Here is a 15,952-nt window from a genome sequence, read left to right on the forward strand (position 1 = left end):
TTATATAAAAAATATAAAAAAAACTATACTTCATCATCAGAAAAAATATCCTGCTTTGTCAAATTGACAATATATAGTTTTCGAGTAGGTACGGGATAAAGGCTTTTGAGAGAGGAATAAGATTCAGCAACATGGGTGTATAAAGAATTATGAGAAGGTAAAGAAGTATGCATGGTATTATCAGTAAATTCGTTGACATGTTTAGAAAAGATAGAATTTTTGGAAACACCAGGAGAAGAAGGAAAGGCAGCATGACTATAACGAGAACTTTCAGTAGTACTTCTAATAGAAGAAGGTCGAAAATGAGGGTTTTTAATGGATGTTTCGTACTGAATATCAGTTCCCAAAGGCTCCAAGGGATCTATATACTGTTCCATTTGTTCCTCTATCTGCTCTTCCATGTGCTCTTCCATGTGCTCTCCCATGTGCTCTCCCATGTGCTCTCCCATGTGCTCTCCTATGCTCTCTCCAATGTGCTCCTCCATGTGCTCCTCCATGTGCTCCTCCATGCACCCTTCTATGTGCTCCTCCATACACCCTTCCATGTGTTCCTCCAAGTGCTCTTCCATTTGCTCTCCCATATACTGCTCCAAGTGCTCTTCCAAATCCTCCTTTAGAGGTTCCAAAGGCTCTAAAGATTCATGTATAAATCGAAATGGCTTTTCAGAAGGATAATATTTATCAATAGGAACATGAGTAGAATAAACATCATCATTATCTTGCTCTTCATCCAAAAATGTTTCTGTTGCTGATAATCTTGGAATAAGCATGGTATGTTGCGGCGCCGCATCATTTGTTGAACGTGCATGTTGCGCCATCGGCTTAAAAAACGGTGCTATTGATGTATGAGGAAAAACAAATGACTAAAAACTATTTAAACAATATAAAAAATAAAAATTAATTTAACCTTAATTGCAAACCCTTTCTTTGTTCCAAAACTTTTCGATTTTGCCATTTTTACATCAACGGGCAATTGAGTACCATGTTCACACCAAACCGTTGCACTTGCTCGACGAAGTCTATTTACATACGACTCCCTAAAAGTATTTTGTGAAACTTTCTCTGTCATATACACTTTATCCGATCCTATACAATTTGATCTCACTTGATCAAAAATCGGTGATACAGCTTTACGATAATTTTGACTTTTTTCGCCTCCCCAAGGATATAAATCCTGATTTATTGTTGCCAAAGAACATGTTCCTTTAGATTCACTTGATTTAGAGTTTATACTAAACTGTCTGGGGCTATATAAAAATCTATTCCTTTGGATATTCTCTGACGTATACATAACTTAAATTTCATCAAATTTAACTCTTTTTTTTCTGAAAAAAAATATAATAAATAGATAAATAACTAAATTTATATATTATAATATCATTTATATAAAAAAGTCCTTTTATCTCTTAAAAAACTTAATTTTTTCTTTTTTTATACGTCAAATCGTTGATCCCGTCTTAACCTACCACCGCTATCTTTTAATAATCCTTAAAAAACCAAACAATTTATTAAGAAATAGCCCATTGAAGACTAATATTACATAAAAATTAAGAGAAAACATAGATATATTTAAATTACATGAGTAAAATAGAGATATTGTTTATTAAGAAAAAATAAACGTACTTTTTATAAGTTATTTCAAGAAAAAGATCAAGTTTTTTTAAAAAAAAAAAAAAACAAAAGAAATATGTTGAATTCGGATTGTATAAGCATTGTTGAGGATAAAATGATTATAAATTCATTTGAATTGGATAAAGAAACAGAAGATATATCAATGAAAAGAAAGGTCGAAGAAACAAAAGTAAAAAAGATAGAAGAAAATACAGGAAAAGAAGAATTAGAAGAAAAGAGTGTTTTTACACCTTAATTTAGTGATTTTAGTTATTTATAGTGTATAGAATAGACGAAGTAAGCGAATTAAGGGAATGAAATCAGATTTATCAAATGAATTAAAAGATTCAATAAAAAAAGAAGAAAAAAAACAGAGGAAAGAAATGAAAATAATAAGGGAAATAGAAAGAAAAAAAGAGAGGGAAGAGAAAGAAGAAAGGAGAAAAAAAGAGAGAATTGAAAGAGAAGCAAAAAAAGAAATGGAAAAAGAAAAAAAGGAAGCAGAAAGGCTTCGTAAAGAGAAAGAAAAGCAATTGAAAGAAGAAGAGAGACTTAAAAAGGTTCCGATGAGATATGTTATTGACTTAACCAATTAATTGTATTAGAAAGCAGAAAAGGATGCTAAAGATCAGAAAAAAAATGAAGCAAAGAAAAAGAAAGAAGAAAAACGAGAAAACAATATAGAGAAGTCAGATTCTCAATTAAAACTTCAGTATTTTTTTTATAAAACGTTTCCCAAAGAAAATGCTATAGAAATAAAAGGTATATATTAAAAGGGAATTTTGTTTGCATATATAAAGATTTTAGATTGTTTTAGTTCAGATTATGAAAAATGTTTTATTCCATTTTTTGTTAAACAATATACTTTACTTTCAAGCCAACATGCATTTGTACGAAATCCTGATGAACGTATGACAATTATGAAAGACATGGATATGTTTTTAGATTCAGATTTTTCAATTATGTCTCGTAAGATTACTATTATCATTATTATTTTCTTATTAAATCTAGCTATTGAGCATTTATTATCTCTTTTTAAAATTAAACCTGCCCTATCATTTCGTCATCCTAAATCACACATTACTGTTAAATATCTACTTCAAAAATATGAGCAATCTGATTCAACAGAAGATCTTTTTAACAAATTAAAAATATTTCCTATGAAACTCCTCCAATTTAGAGAAGATGTTCGACCACCTTATTATGGCACATTTTCTAAATCATCATTTATACTAACTCCAAGAAATCCATTTAAAACTGATGAACACTTATTTAATTATAACTACGATTCTGAGGCAGAATGGATAGAAGAAGAAGAAGGGGAAGATATTGATAATATGGATGATAGCGAAGAAGAAGAAGATGCAGCAGCATTAAAAGAAGACGAAGATGATAGGGACTTTCTTGATGATGAGGGCGAATTAAATAATACAAAAAAAAAAGTGATAATAAATTTGATTCCTAGCGTTAAAGGTCTATATTGGCAACATTCTGATAATATAGATACAGATGATTATGAATTATTTAAAAAGTTCAGAATGAATTCTTTGTTAGGTAGGTCTTATAATTTTTAATATTTATTTATTTATATTAGACATAAATCTTCCTATTAATCCTTATCAAGATTATTGGTCACCAGAATCAAACTCAAATAATGATGCTAAGCTTCAAAACTCTACTATAAAAACAATATCTTCAGTATTATCTCCTAAACCTTCACTACATTTTCCACAGGATTCACTTCCATCTTTTTTAAAAATAATTCAAGGAAGCACACAAACAAAAGTATTACTTGTAGAAACATTACGGCAAAAATTTTCTGATATTAGTAAACAAGCCATTCAATGGAAATTAAGCACTGTTGCACGAAGAAATGGTAAAGGCGTTAATAATACATGGGCTGTTGACCCATCCGTTTGGCATTCTGTTTTTGGCGATGATCAAAATTCATAATATATACATTCAAAAAGAAAAAACAAATATTTATAGTCAAATAAATATTTTTAAATTTCTATTCATATTAATATGGTTTTTGTATTTTACTTAAATTAACAATTTAGCCGTTTTTTCAATATACGATAAAAAACATTTTTTTAAATTTAATAAATTACAGATGACATCAACAGACAAAAGTTCATATTTTATAGGGGCGCTAGTTCTTGATTCATCATGCTTTATTTCTTTTTTTAAATTATCAATTATAAACAAAGCATCATCTTTTTATACGGTTCCTAATGTTCTAACAGAAATTAAAGATAAATCATCATGCCAAACATTATCTTTATGGAAAGAAAAAATTGTTATTCGGACGCCTAAACCACTTTATATTGAAAAGAGTAAGGTTTTCTTTTTTTTTTTCATTATTTTCTAATGTAAAAAAGTAATTACATTTTCTAAAAAAACAGGAGATTACGAAATTTTAAGTATAACAGACATCCATCTTCTTGCGCTTACATATGAACTTGAATCTGAGATGAATGATGATTCTTTTCAATCATATAAAGAACTCTACCAAGTATTTTCTTTTAATCAATCAAATATCTAGGTTTAATAATAATAGTCTAAAATAGACGAATCTCCAAAAAAAGATGATATTGATACACTTATAAATGAAAATGATTTATCTAATATTTCCACACTTAAAGATTCTTTTGAAGAAAAACATCAAGATAAAAATTTAACGAATAATGTTCATCAACTTGTAAATGATTTAGAAAATATAAATTTCAAGGAAATAGATGATGATGATAGTGGGTGGATTACACCCTCTAATATTCATTATCACAAGTTATTAAACGAAAGATCAAACATGATTCCTATGAAAACAACAAAATATATAAAAGTGGCATGTGTTACAAGTGATTTTGCAATACAAAATATTCTTTTGCAAATGAATTTGAATTTAGTCTCTCCAGAAACTGGATTAAAAATTAAAGCTGTTAAATCATGGGTTTTAAGATGCCATGCATGTTTTAAGTATCTGATTTCTTTTATTCAAATATCATTACTTATTTTTCATTAGAATTGTCAAAGACATGTCAAAGAAATTCTGTCCAGGATGCGGAGGAAATACACTTTTGCGTACATCTTGTTCTATAGATTCTAATGGCAAATTTCGAATTTATCTCAAACGACATATGCAGTGGAATAATAGAGGAACTATCTATCCAATTCCTAAACCTCGTCATGGTTCTGCATCTGGAAAAGGTTATAAACCTATAATCCTTCGTGAAGATCAAAAGGAATATCAAAAAGCACTAAAATATCAAAAAAGAAAAAAAGAAATAAATTTATTAGATCCAGACAAACTTCCCGATATTTTAACAGGCAAAAGAAATACATCTTGTTATAATGTAGTCATTGGAATGGGCAAAAGAAATCCTAATGAAAAGCGGAAATCAAGATAAAGACCATTTTATAAAACAATACATGTTTTGATTCACATGAATATTTATTTATATATTATACATTCAGAAATTCCTTTTTTGATTTAAAATATTTGTCTCTACAAAGAGAAATACCTGGAATGTGGTCATTATGATTATAAATAATATTAATAATATTAATATAAAATTATTCATTTCAAAATATTTAACGATTTCTCTATAAAAAATTAGATACAAGATTTAAAAAGGCTAATACATAAAATCAAAATTTATTAATCCTGTAAAATCTACAACGTTTCCTACACTTATATTTTGAATATAGGCTAAGTATTTATAAATTCAAAAATCCATATTTAACTCCATTAAACCAATAGAACTTCTATTTTTTTTTAAATATTAAACTATTAAATTTAATGATGTTTTTTTTTCTAAATACATATAAATTTAATACTCTAATTTTTAAAATAATTAATAAAACAGGATGACCATATCCAACTTTTATTATTTATGATATAAATAATGACAATTCATAAAAATTAAAAGACAAAAAAACCCATTTATCAGCCAATTCCAAAAAAAGAATATAACTGAAACAAATAAAAATACACCAATTCATACAAAAATATTAAAACTTTTTTTATCTTACAAAAATTAAGTTTTCTAATATACTGTCTGTGCAGTCATGTCAGAACGAAGTGTAAAAGTCTGATTTCTCCAATAAATTCGCGAACCAGAAATACCTATAACCCAAATAGGAAACGCCAATATTTCTCGTAAAACCCAAATACAAATCCAATGAAAAAAATTATAACAACATGGTGTCAAATTGGAATCATTTTTAATTTCAGTAGGCAGAGAAGAGCGCAAAATGTTAAATTGTGTATAATCCATAACCATCCAAATGAACATATGAATGATCCATAATATATAAACATGTCTAAAGTTACTTAAAATAGAAATCGACCAAGCTCCCAAAAAACCAGATAATATACTTTCTGTAAATGGCTCAACCAACGTAGGAACAGTGACAACATATTTCCGAAGGCGTATCCATCGTATACGTCTCGCAATATAATCGCTAACTCTAATATTTTCAACTGGCTGCCATACATATTCTGACGCCATAAAATGACTTTTTCGTCTTGTCCATAAAGTCGTAGCAATTAAATGGTCTTCAGCTATGTAGTTCGAAAACTCTTTTAATCCCTTAGGTGCTCGAGATAACAAAGAAATTCGCCTAAATAAATTGCTTTTACCTATAACACAGGGAGTAACCGCAATACGATTAATTGCAGAATACATCCTTGCATGAAATGTAGACAAAAACATTTCATCTAAACATGATCCCACTGAAGGTCGAGAAGACGAGGCAATACAAACTGGTAAATGATGTACCAATTGAACACCAGGTGTCATTAACGATTTAACACTCCGTTCAATACATCCTTGCGATATCCATATATTACTATCCAAAATCCAAAGAATATCATATTTTGCCTCTCGTTCAGAACGTACTAAATTATTAATCTTCGGATTTTGACCAATTCTTTCATCACCTATATAAATTAACCAAAATTTCTCCAAAAAATAGATCCTTCTCACCAATAATAATCCGTGCATCAACATTAGAATACTTCACAATAATTTCTTTAGCTACTGAAACCGCTGGATCCGTTTCATCTGCAACTGACAAAATAATCTCAAACTTAGGATATTTCTGAACAAACGTTGATTCCAGACAATCATAAAGATGGGGATCTAAACCCTTAAGAGGCCTCAGAATAGATACACCCGGTAATGTCTCTGTTAAAGTCTCTTCATTATGGATCATACTTTCTGAATCAATAGAACGACTAAAGATTTAAATATCCGAAAAAACACTCCAATATTAAACAAAAACTTACATAGTCACCCATCCAAGTATTATAAGGGAAATAACAAAGACATACCAAGTTAAAACTGTCCATGCAAATATTTCTAAAAATACCATTTTCTTCGACGATATTTATTGCTTTTTTAAGCCAGAAAAAAAGACCAAATCTTAATCCTGAGACACGTCCTGGTCCTCCTCGTCACATTCTTAGTATATTATAGAGCAGCCCATCATTTAAAGGGTAGATCATGGAAGGACCGTTTTTTTCTGCGGTCTCGAAGCTCAGTCTGGTCAATCTCCCGTGTTATGAAAATTGAGCCGATCGATAATGCAAGACCTTCATGATATATAAAAAAGGTATTTATGGAGGATATCTAAATAAAATCAAGATTTTAAGGAATAGAAAATACAAAAAAGTGACTGTACAGGTTTATATGAGTAGTATGTCTTTTTTTCTGGAAAAAAAAGGGCTATGGAAAGCTCCAAAAACTAAAAAAGAACGAGGAAAATTAATGGTCTGGAATTCTTTGACAAAGAGCAAGGTATAGGGGAAAGTCGGGGGTATATAGGTTGATTAGAGGATATAGAATGAATTTGTATCATCAAATGGGGGTAGAATTACATGGTATTGTTGTGGGCCAACAGTTTATGATTGGAGTCATATGGGTCATGCAAGGTAACATTTGGAGGCTTTAAGAGAAGATAAATAAGTAAAATTATGAAGAAATTATGTTACTACAGATATTATTCGTAGAATTTTGCAGAATTATTTTAAATATGATATTGTTTTTGTTCAAAATATAACAGATATCGATGATAAAGTAATCTAAGTTTTTTAAGAAAAAAAAAGGGAATAATAGGATGTAGATTATTTTGAAAGCTAGACATAATTATCTTTTCAATAATTATGTGGAAAAAATTAAAGAAATTACGATAGAAGTTTATGAAAAAGTGTTAATAGCATGGAAAAATTATTTTGCTTTACATTTTCCAAATGGACCAAAATCTCTTGAGGGATTTGAAGAATGGTCGAATTCTATTAAGGATTCAGAAATGTTGAAATTAGACGGAAAACTTGCATTGAATTTTAAAACGTTAAATCAATCATATGATGCATTAATTTTATATAAAACACTTGCTCCCAATGTTTTCCTAGAAAGAGTAAAGGATGTATTAGTTTTAAAGTTGGATGAAGAGGTATTTGAAATAATATAATTGGATTGAAATAATAGTTAAAGTTAAAACATTTGATTAATGATAATTTTATATTTCGCCAAGTATCTACTCATTGGGAAAATAAATATAACGAAGATATGAAAGCTTTGGGTGTTTTGGAACCATCCATTGTTGTCAGGGTTTCTGAATTTATTCCGGAAATCATTAAATTTATTCAAGAAATTATTAATAAAGGTTATGCATATGAATCAAAAGGAAGTGTTTTTTTTGATATAGCGGCTTTTGAGGCAGATGGTCGTCATACATATGCAAAAATTGAGCCTTGGAATAGAAATAATAAAAAATTAGTCAATGAAGGAGAAGGTATGTATGCTTCTTATATTACAAACTTGTATAATCAAAGAATAAAAAACAGGTGAACTTAATTATTCTGAAGGGAAAAAAATGTCCAGCGATTTTGCATTATGGAAGGCAAGTAAAGTAGGCGAACCAAAATGGGAAAGTCCATGGGGCAAGGTAATTATATTTAATTTTATTTATAAACTAAATCACTTATTAGGGGCGTCCCGGATGGCATATAGAATGTTCTGCCATGGCATCTGAAATTCTTGGATCAGAAATAGATATACATTCAGGAGGCATAGATTTAGCATTTCCACATCACGATAATGAAATTGCGCAGTCAGAAGTAAATCATTGCGAAAAAAGAAAAATATCTTATTAATTAATATTTTAGGCATTTTTTGATTGTGATCAGTGGGTTAATTATTTTTTTCATGTGGGCCATTTGCATATTGAAGGACAAAAAATGTCAAAAAGCTTGAAAAATTTTATTACTATTCAAGATGCTTTGAAAAAATACACATCAAGACAGATGAGATTATATTTTTTAAAACAGCAATGGAATATGAAAATGGATTTTAAAGAAAGTTTTATGACGGATGTTAGAGGCATCGAATCATTACTTTGTGTAGGTATATATCCAATTTAAAATACCATATTTATGATAAAGAATTTTTTCGTAAACATAAATTCCTTAATAATTGAAAAAAAACTAAGTTTGAAAGAAAATGAAGTTATAAAATATACTATTTCAAATCTGGAAAAAGAGCTCTGTAAAAAGTAAATCAATACATATGTTTATAGGAAATTTACAATTTTTAGTTTATATCAAGCACAAGAAGCACTACATGACGCTCTTTGTGATAATTTTAATACTCCAGAATCTTTGGATATTATTATAAATTTGATAACTAAAACAAATATATATATTTCTCAAGCTCGATCGGATATTAATATTCTTATAATTACTAATGTTGCAGAATGGATTTCCGGCATTCTTGAAATTTTTGGTTTAAAAGATAACAGTTTTACTGTTATCGAATATAAACTTAATGAATCTACTATAACAACTAATGTAATATTTTTCTAGTATTTTAAATAAAACTAACTCTAATAGCACAATGAAATAATTATGCCTTATGTTAAAGTTCTTTCATCTTTTAGAGATGATATAAGGAATCTTTTAATTATTTCTAAATCTAAAAGCAATATGGAATTATCTAGAGATTTACTTAAACTTTGTGACAGATTGCGTGATGTAGATTTAACAGAATTAGGTATACAATTAGAAGATAGAGAAAATAAGAATGCATTAATAAAATTTGTTGATAAAAATGAACTTAAGCAACAGCAAGAAAAAAAATTACAACAAGAATTATTAAATAAAAAAATTAAAGAACAAAAATTACAAGAGAAAATCTTTAAAGGAAAATTATCTCCTAAAGAGCTTTTTCAAACCGATGAATATTCAAAATGGGATGATCAAGGATTTCCTTTACATGATGCTCAAGGAATCGAATTAACTAAGAGTAGACGGAAAAAGATAACTAAAGAATGGGAAAAACAAACTATATTACATGAAAAATACCTTGATTGGTGCAAAGAAAATACTCATAAAACAACTTGAAAATATTTCATATTTTTTTTTAAGAAATATATTTTTTAAAATTAATTTTAAATCTTTAAAACCTTATAATTTTTGAAGCCTATTATATATCTATATGGTAGATAAATAACTCCAAATAATGATATAAATACCTTCCTTTTTATAGTTTTTTAAATCAATTTTCTATAAAATTTAAAGATGAACTCAATTTCTAAAATGAAACATAACAAATCAACCCAATATCGTATTCCAACATTATCTGATCTTCCTGAACCTCTTAAGGGATTAATCATGGCACCAGATACACCTATTTCTAATTGTCTTATTTTACTTCATGGACTAGGTGGTTCTCATATCCCATTTGCACGGCTAGCTCGACATCTTAATTTACCTGAAACCGTTTGTATTAGTCTTTGTGGACTAAAACCAACACCTCTAGTTGATCCTTCTGAAAATGAAGCGGGATCCTGGCACTGGGGCTCAGATTTGGCATTTGATCAAGATGGAATTGTTTCGGATGATGCAGATTTACAGAAAGCAATAGAAATGTTAGAATCTCTTTGTAAAACATTAACTGATCCACTACCTTCTGGCTGTGGATTCTCATCGCAAGCAATTTTCTTCTTAGGATATGGACAAGGCGGTCGTTTAGCACTTAATTTTACATTAACACAAAGTAAACCAAATTCTCCTCATTTTAACAAACGGTTTGGAGGAGTTTTATCAATAGGAGGCATTGTTGAATCTCTTGATTCCTTTACTCATCTATTTCTAAATGTAATTTTTACAAATTATTCATTTTATTAATCATTATTGATTTCTAAAGGAATCTTTATCTACAAAGACAAATGAAATGGACAACAAAACCAAGAATGAAAAAAATCACGTAAAAATTTCATCTTCTACAATATCTCGTCTTACAACACCTATTTTACTTTGTGGAGGCGATGATGAATCTCGTATTACTTCTCAAATTATACAACAACTTTCAAAAATATTTTATCATGTCGAACAAATCATCTGGGAAGATCATGAAGGAGACACAATGCCGCGTAATCGCAAAGAATGGTATCCTTTGCTCGAGTGGTTTTCACGACATTTACTTCATACTTTTTAAAATATTCCAAAAAGAGACAAAAAAATACAAATAAAACATACAAAAACATAATCCTCAAGTAAAATACACGAATTTATATATATATTATTAATCATAATCTAGGCTTATTTAAAAATACATTTTTATCTTATCGTAGATTTTTCAAATTTACATAAATAAAGACGGAAATAAATGAAAAGATAGGTTATTATACAAGGAAAAAGAGGAAAAAATGACATCAAAAGAACAAATAAAGACGCAAAATAATGTCTCTGAGGAATTGAAAGGAAACAATTTATTTATAGAAGAAAATTTGGATGAGTGGCGGCGAAAAAAAGAAGAACGAAAACCATTATGGACTTTAAAACAAAAAAAAGAAGAATCAACTTATGTTTATGTTCCGTCTGTTAAAGTGTCCTTAGAACCTTCTATTTTTTCTTCTATATACGCAACAGATGGTTTTATAACACCGTGTCGACAAAAAGAAATATTAATATTAAAAGATGGGAAAAACAAAGATAAAATAAAAATGCAACCTCAAAGTGCACCTGCAAAAATAAATAAATCATTTCATGAAAAATTCGATATTTATTATGATGAAGAAACATATATCGAAATACCTGAAACAAAAACAAATATTGAAATATTTTCATTAGAGATGAACAAAGAAAACATGTCTCCTATGAAATCCAAATGGCTTTCAAGAAGAAAAAAGTATCGTCTTTAACATAATTTTTTTTTCATAATTTTTTATTAAAAATTTTAACGTATTTTAATAGCTTTTTTAAAACTTTAAAAATAGTATAATAGATTTATAGGGATAGATTGATACAAAAAGTATAATTTAATTCATTAATTTTTATTTTTTATATTTTTATTTCAATAAAACCCGAGTTTATAAGAATAAGTTTTAAAAAACGTGCAAAAAATCGATAAAACTTAATTATCTTTAAATATAAATCAATTAAAGCCTTAATGGCGCTAAAAGAAGACAGAAATGGAAACAAAACAGTCTTTACAACGTCTAAGGAGGTTACGGTTGCAGGAAGTTTTGAAGAAATGAATTTAAAAGAAGATCTTTTACGAGGGATATATAGTTATGGATATGAATTACCAAGTGCAGTTCAAAGTCGAGCTATTACTCAAATTCTTAAAGGAAGAGGTAGTATATATTTAGTTAACTATATTAGCTGCTTTTTTTGGGGGGAAAGATAACGGCTAACCGTTTTTATTACGTTTTTTTTCATGATCTAACAAATTTTTGAATTATAGATGTTATTGCTCAGGCACAGTCTGGAACGGGTAAAACAGCGACATTTTCTATATCTATTCTTCAAGTTATTGATACGGCAGTTCGAGAAACTCAAGCATTGGTTCTTTCACCAACACGTGAGCTTGCAGTTCAAATTCAAAATGTTTTGCTTGCATTGGGTCAATATCAAAATGTTCAAAGTCATGCTTGTATTGGAGGGACAAATATAGGCGAGGATATTAGGAAATTAGATCATGGACAACATGTATGAATGAAATACTTAATGTATATATTTAATATTTTCAAAGGTTATTTCAGGAACACCAGGCAGAGTAGCAGATATGATCCGAAGAAGAAATTTGAGAACACGTAATATAAAAATGCTTGTTCTTGATGAGGCAGATGAACTGTTAAATCGAGGATTTAGAGAACAAATTTATGATGTATATCGTTATCTTCCTCCAGGAACACAAGTAGTAGTTGTTAGTGCAACTCTTCCTTATGATGTTCTTGGTTTGTGTTGTATTTTTAGGGAAAATTTTATACTAATATTTTTATTAGAATTGACAACGTATCTTTAAACATATGTAAATTTATATTTTAATTCTCTACAGTAAATTTATGACGGATCCGGTTCGAATTCTTGTTAAACGTGATGAATTAACCTTGGATGGTCTTAAACAATATTTTATCGCAGTAGAAAAAGAAGAATGGAAATTCGATACACTATGTGATGTAATATTGATTATTTTATTTTCACTAGTTCATAAATATAGCTCTATGATACCTTAACTATTACCCAAGCAGTTATATTTTGTAACACTAGGAGAAAAGTATTTTATTATAACTATTTTTTATTCTATATTTAATATTAAAGGTTGATTGGTTGGCAGAAAAAATGAGAGAGGCGAATTTTACTGTATCAAGGTATTTTGTCCCCATTTTATCTTCTATTTTAACATTTTTTTCTAATATGAATCCTAGTATGCATGGAGATATGCCTCAAAAAGAACGTGATGCAATTATGGGCGAATTTAGACAAGGAAATTCTAGAGTTTTACTTTGTACTGATATTTGGGCTCGTGGTATTGATGTAATTTTTATCAATCTCTTTAAATATTTTACTAAAAATTATTAGGTACAACAAGTTTCTCTTGTAATTAATTATGATCTTCCGCCTAATCGTGAAAATTATATTCATAGAATTGGACGAAGTGGTCGTTTTGGTAGAAAAGGGTATCTTTTATCATTTTTTTATATTCTATTCTCTTACATTCATATAGTGTTGCTATAAATTTCGTAACAGTAAATCTCTTATCATTTATATATTTATTTTATTTATATTTTTTTTCAGGCTGAAGATGTTCGTATTTTACGTGATATTGAACAATACTATTCAACACAAATCGATGAAATGCCTGTAAGTCTTATTAACTATTCTTTTATATATCTTTAACGATTTCATAGATGAATATCGCTGATTGTAACTCTCTTCTTTTTTTTTTCTCTTTAACCTTTTTCTAGTAATTTAGTCATTTTTTTTCAAATTTCAAAAACAAAACATCAATTCCTTAAATATTTATATTTAATTTTACTAAAATATATTTAATTTTATAATCTCTTATATTTTTTTTCTCATCTTTTATTCCATCATTTCTCCACTTTTCCACTCACTCTCGATTCTAGGTCTTTATCATTATGCACAAAACAGTTAGTTATTTCTATGATCCAGATATTGGAAATTATCATTATGGAGCAAATCATCCTATGAAACCTCATAGAATGAGAATGGTATTTTTTAAAAAATAACACAAAACTGGTTTTAAAAAAAATAGACACACTCATTAGTTTTAAGTTATGGACTCTATAAAAAACTAGATATGACGGTAATATTGAATATATTAAGAGGAATTATATACGGAAATTATGTTTATTAGGTTCCTAAAAGAGCTACTAGAAAAGATATGACTCGGTAAATAAAGGATTGAATTTATGTTTAAATATGTTTTTAAGCTATAATAATAGGTGTCATACAGATGAATATGTAGACTTCTTATGGAGGGTAACACCAGATACAATGGAAAAGTTTATATTACATCAATCTCGGTGTATGTTTTTAATTTTTTGCAAAAAAATTAAAGTAATTGGCAGTTAATGTCGGAGAAGATTGCCCAGTATTCGAGTAAATTTATTAAATTGAATATTTTTTGTTATTTTGATGTTTTTAAAGTGGGTTGTTTGAGTTCTGTTCAATTTCAGCAGGCGGATCTATCTGCGCAGCACAAAAAATTAATACTGGGGATTCAAATATTGCAATTAAGTAAAAATTTCGATATTTTATAACTATTTACTTATGGAAGTTGGTCAGGAGGCCTTCATCATGCAAAAAAACGAGAAGCATCTGGATTTTGTTATGTCAATGATATTGTTCTTGCAATTTTAGAATTATTGAAGTATTTTGTTTATTTTGAATTAATTAAATTTATAGTTTTAGATATAATCAGCGTGTTCTTTACATAGACATTGATATTCATCATGGAGATGGTGTAGAGGAGGCATTTTATACTACCGACAGAGTTATGACATGTTCATTTCACAAATATGGGGAATATTTCCCAGGTACGGGAAGCATTGAGGATATTGGAATAGGAAAGGGGAAAAATTATTCTGTTAATATCCCGCTTAAGGATGGAATCGATGATAAATCATACGAAAGTGTTTTCAAACCAGTAAAACATTTTATATAATTTAATCTCTTTTAATTTTATACTTTTTAGATTATACAGAGGATTATGGATTGGTATAGACCAAATGGTTAGTATCTGTTTCTTTGATCTATTGTTGGCTTATAATAATTAGTCATTGTTTTACAATGTGGTGCAGATTCTCTTGCAGGCGATCGACTTGGATGCTTTAATCTTTCAATGAAAGGTATCAAAACAGTTATACAATAAAAAATCTTTATCATCACTAGGCCATGCAGAATGTGTGAGATTTGTCAAAAGTTTTAATCTTCCTATTGTTGCTGTAGGGTATATTTTTATTCACCTTTTTAAACTTTTTTAGATAAAATATTTTAGTGGCGGTGGATATACAATTAGGAATGTTGCTCGTGCCTGGACTTATGAAACAGCTGTTCTTATTGATGAAACGTTAGATGAAAGTAAGCTAAAAAATATTCTAAAAATGGACTAAAGATAAACCAAGACATCCCATTTAATTCATACTTGGATTACTATGGCCCAGAATTTAAATTGTATGTAAATATGATATGAGATTTTTAAACTAACATATTAATAGAGATGTTCCTTCAAACAATATGGAAAATCAAAACTCAAGAACTTATCTAGAAAATATAACGTAAATATATTTATATTAATTAGATATTTATTTATATTTTGTAGATCAAAAGTAATTGATAATCTTAGAAATATATCACATTCCCCTTCAGTACAGATACAGCATATTCCCTCCGATTTCTTATTTGAAGACGAAAATAATATCTAAAAATGTTAACTATCAACGTAATAGACTAGATTTTAATAGCATTTTCAATAAAATTATAATATACAAATTATAAAGATGTATAATATAGTGGTTCACACATTAA

General features: G+C 28.5%; 9 protein-coding genes across 9 annotated transcripts; 7 read left to right on the forward strand and 2 right to left on the reverse strand.

Moving 5' to 3' along the window:
* Positions 1-23: 23 nt before the first annotated feature.
* Positions 24-1,425, reverse strand: PNEG_01474 (hypothetical protein; the record flags this gene model as incomplete). Its single annotated transcript, XM_007875222.1, has 2 exons — positions 908-1,425; positions 24-863 (listed from the first exon to the last, which is right to left on the reverse strand). Exons 1-2 carry the CDS (start codon positions 1,289-1,291, stop codon positions 24-26), a joined length of 1,224 nt encoding a protein of 407 aa, XP_007873413.1. The 5' UTR covers positions 1,292-1,425.
* A 262-nt stretch (positions 1,426-1,687) lies between these two features.
* Positions 1,688-3,564, forward strand: PNEG_01475 (hypothetical protein; the record flags this gene model as incomplete). Its single annotated transcript, XM_007875223.1, has 6 exons — positions 1,688-1,852; positions 1,899-2,171; positions 2,217-2,373; positions 2,419-2,580; positions 2,623-3,165; positions 3,206-3,564. The coding sequence occupies 6 exons, from the start codon at positions 1,688-1,690 to the stop codon at positions 3,562-3,564; spliced, it is 1,659 nt and encodes a 552-aa protein (XP_007873414.1).
* Positions 3,565-3,724: 160 nt separating this feature from the next.
* On the forward strand, positions 3,725-5,018 carry PNEG_01476 (hypothetical protein; the record flags this gene model as incomplete). The annotated part of the gene is made up of 4 exons (XM_007875224.1): positions 3,725-3,947; positions 3,993-4,126; positions 4,172-4,587; positions 4,634-5,018. 4 exons carry the CDS (start codon positions 3,725-3,727, stop codon positions 5,016-5,018), a joined length of 1,158 nt encoding a protein of 385 aa, XP_007873415.1.
* Positions 5,019-5,550: 532 nt separating this feature from the next.
* Positions 5,551-6,987, reverse strand: PNEG_01477 (hypothetical protein; the record flags this gene model as incomplete). Its single annotated transcript, XM_007875225.1, has 3 exons — positions 5,551-6,553; positions 6,600-6,850; positions 6,902-6,987. 3 exons carry the CDS (start codon positions 6,985-6,987, stop codon positions 5,658-5,660), a joined length of 1,233 nt encoding a protein of 410 aa, XP_007873416.1. The 3' UTR covers positions 5,551-5,657.
* Positions 6,988-7,221: 234 nt separating this feature from the next.
* On the forward strand, positions 7,222-10,015 carry PNEG_01478 (cysteine-tRNA ligase; the record flags this gene model as incomplete). The annotated part of the gene is made up of 9 exons (XM_007875226.1): positions 7,222-7,691; positions 7,738-8,067; positions 8,109-8,409; positions 8,462-8,562; positions 8,606-8,734; positions 8,783-9,016; positions 9,059-9,168; positions 9,211-9,463; positions 9,506-10,015. The coding sequence occupies exons 2-9, from the start codon at positions 7,924-7,926 to the stop codon at positions 10,013-10,015; spliced, it is 1,782 nt and encodes a 593-aa protein (XP_007873417.1). The 5' UTR covers positions 7,222-7,691; positions 7,738-7,923.
* Positions 10,016-10,210: 195 nt separating this feature from the next.
* On the forward strand, positions 10,211-11,111 carry PNEG_01479 (hypothetical protein; the record flags this gene model as incomplete). The annotated part of the gene is made up of 2 exons (XM_007875227.1): positions 10,211-10,771; positions 10,821-11,111. 2 exons carry the CDS (start codon positions 10,211-10,213, stop codon positions 11,109-11,111), a joined length of 852 nt encoding a protein of 283 aa, XP_007873418.1.
* Positions 11,112-11,322: 211 nt separating this feature from the next.
* Positions 11,323-11,817, forward strand: PNEG_01480 (hypothetical protein; the record flags this gene model as incomplete). The annotated part of the gene is made up of 1 exon (XM_007875228.1): positions 11,323-11,817. The coding sequence occupies one exon, from the start codon at positions 11,323-11,325 to the stop codon at positions 11,815-11,817; it is 495 nt and encodes a 164-aa protein (XP_007873419.1).
* A 248-nt stretch (positions 11,818-12,065) lies between these two features.
* PNEG_01481 (ATP-dependent RNA helicase fal1) lies at positions 12,066-13,874 on the forward strand (the record flags this gene model as incomplete). The annotated part of the gene is made up of 13 exons (XM_007875229.1): positions 12,066-12,252; positions 12,363-12,607; positions 12,651-12,855; positions 12,904-12,913; positions 12,957-13,077; positions 13,119-13,175; positions 13,220-13,269; positions 13,327-13,435; positions 13,481-13,578; positions 13,626-13,647; positions 13,697-13,762; positions 13,810-13,825; positions 13,867-13,874. The coding sequence occupies 13 exons, from the start codon at positions 12,066-12,068 to the stop codon at positions 13,872-13,874; spliced, it is 1,194 nt and encodes a 397-aa protein (XP_007873420.1).
* Positions 13,875-14,040: 166 nt separating this feature from the next.
* PNEG_01482 (histone deacetylase clr6) lies at positions 14,041-15,849 on the forward strand (the record flags this gene model as incomplete). Its single annotated transcript, XM_007875230.1, has 15 exons — positions 14,041-14,133; positions 14,178-14,228; positions 14,280-14,314; positions 14,368-14,450; positions 14,494-14,524; positions 14,573-14,662; positions 14,703-14,795; positions 14,837-15,071; positions 15,120-15,156; positions 15,202-15,273; positions 15,317-15,374; positions 15,423-15,505; positions 15,550-15,598; positions 15,643-15,702; positions 15,747-15,849. The coding sequence occupies 15 exons, from the start codon at positions 14,041-14,043 to the stop codon at positions 15,847-15,849; spliced, it is 1,173 nt and encodes a 390-aa protein (XP_007873421.1).
* Between the last annotated feature and the right edge of the window lie 103 nt (positions 15,850-15,952).

The sequence above is a fragment of the Pneumocystis murina genome (assembly GCF_000349005.2).
Source record: "Pneumocystis murina B123 chromosome Unknown supercont1.4, whole genome shotgun sequence".
In the NCBI taxonomy this organism is placed as follows: domain Eukaryota; kingdom Fungi; phylum Ascomycota; class Pneumocystomycetes; order Pneumocystales; family Pneumocystaceae; genus Pneumocystis; species Pneumocystis murina.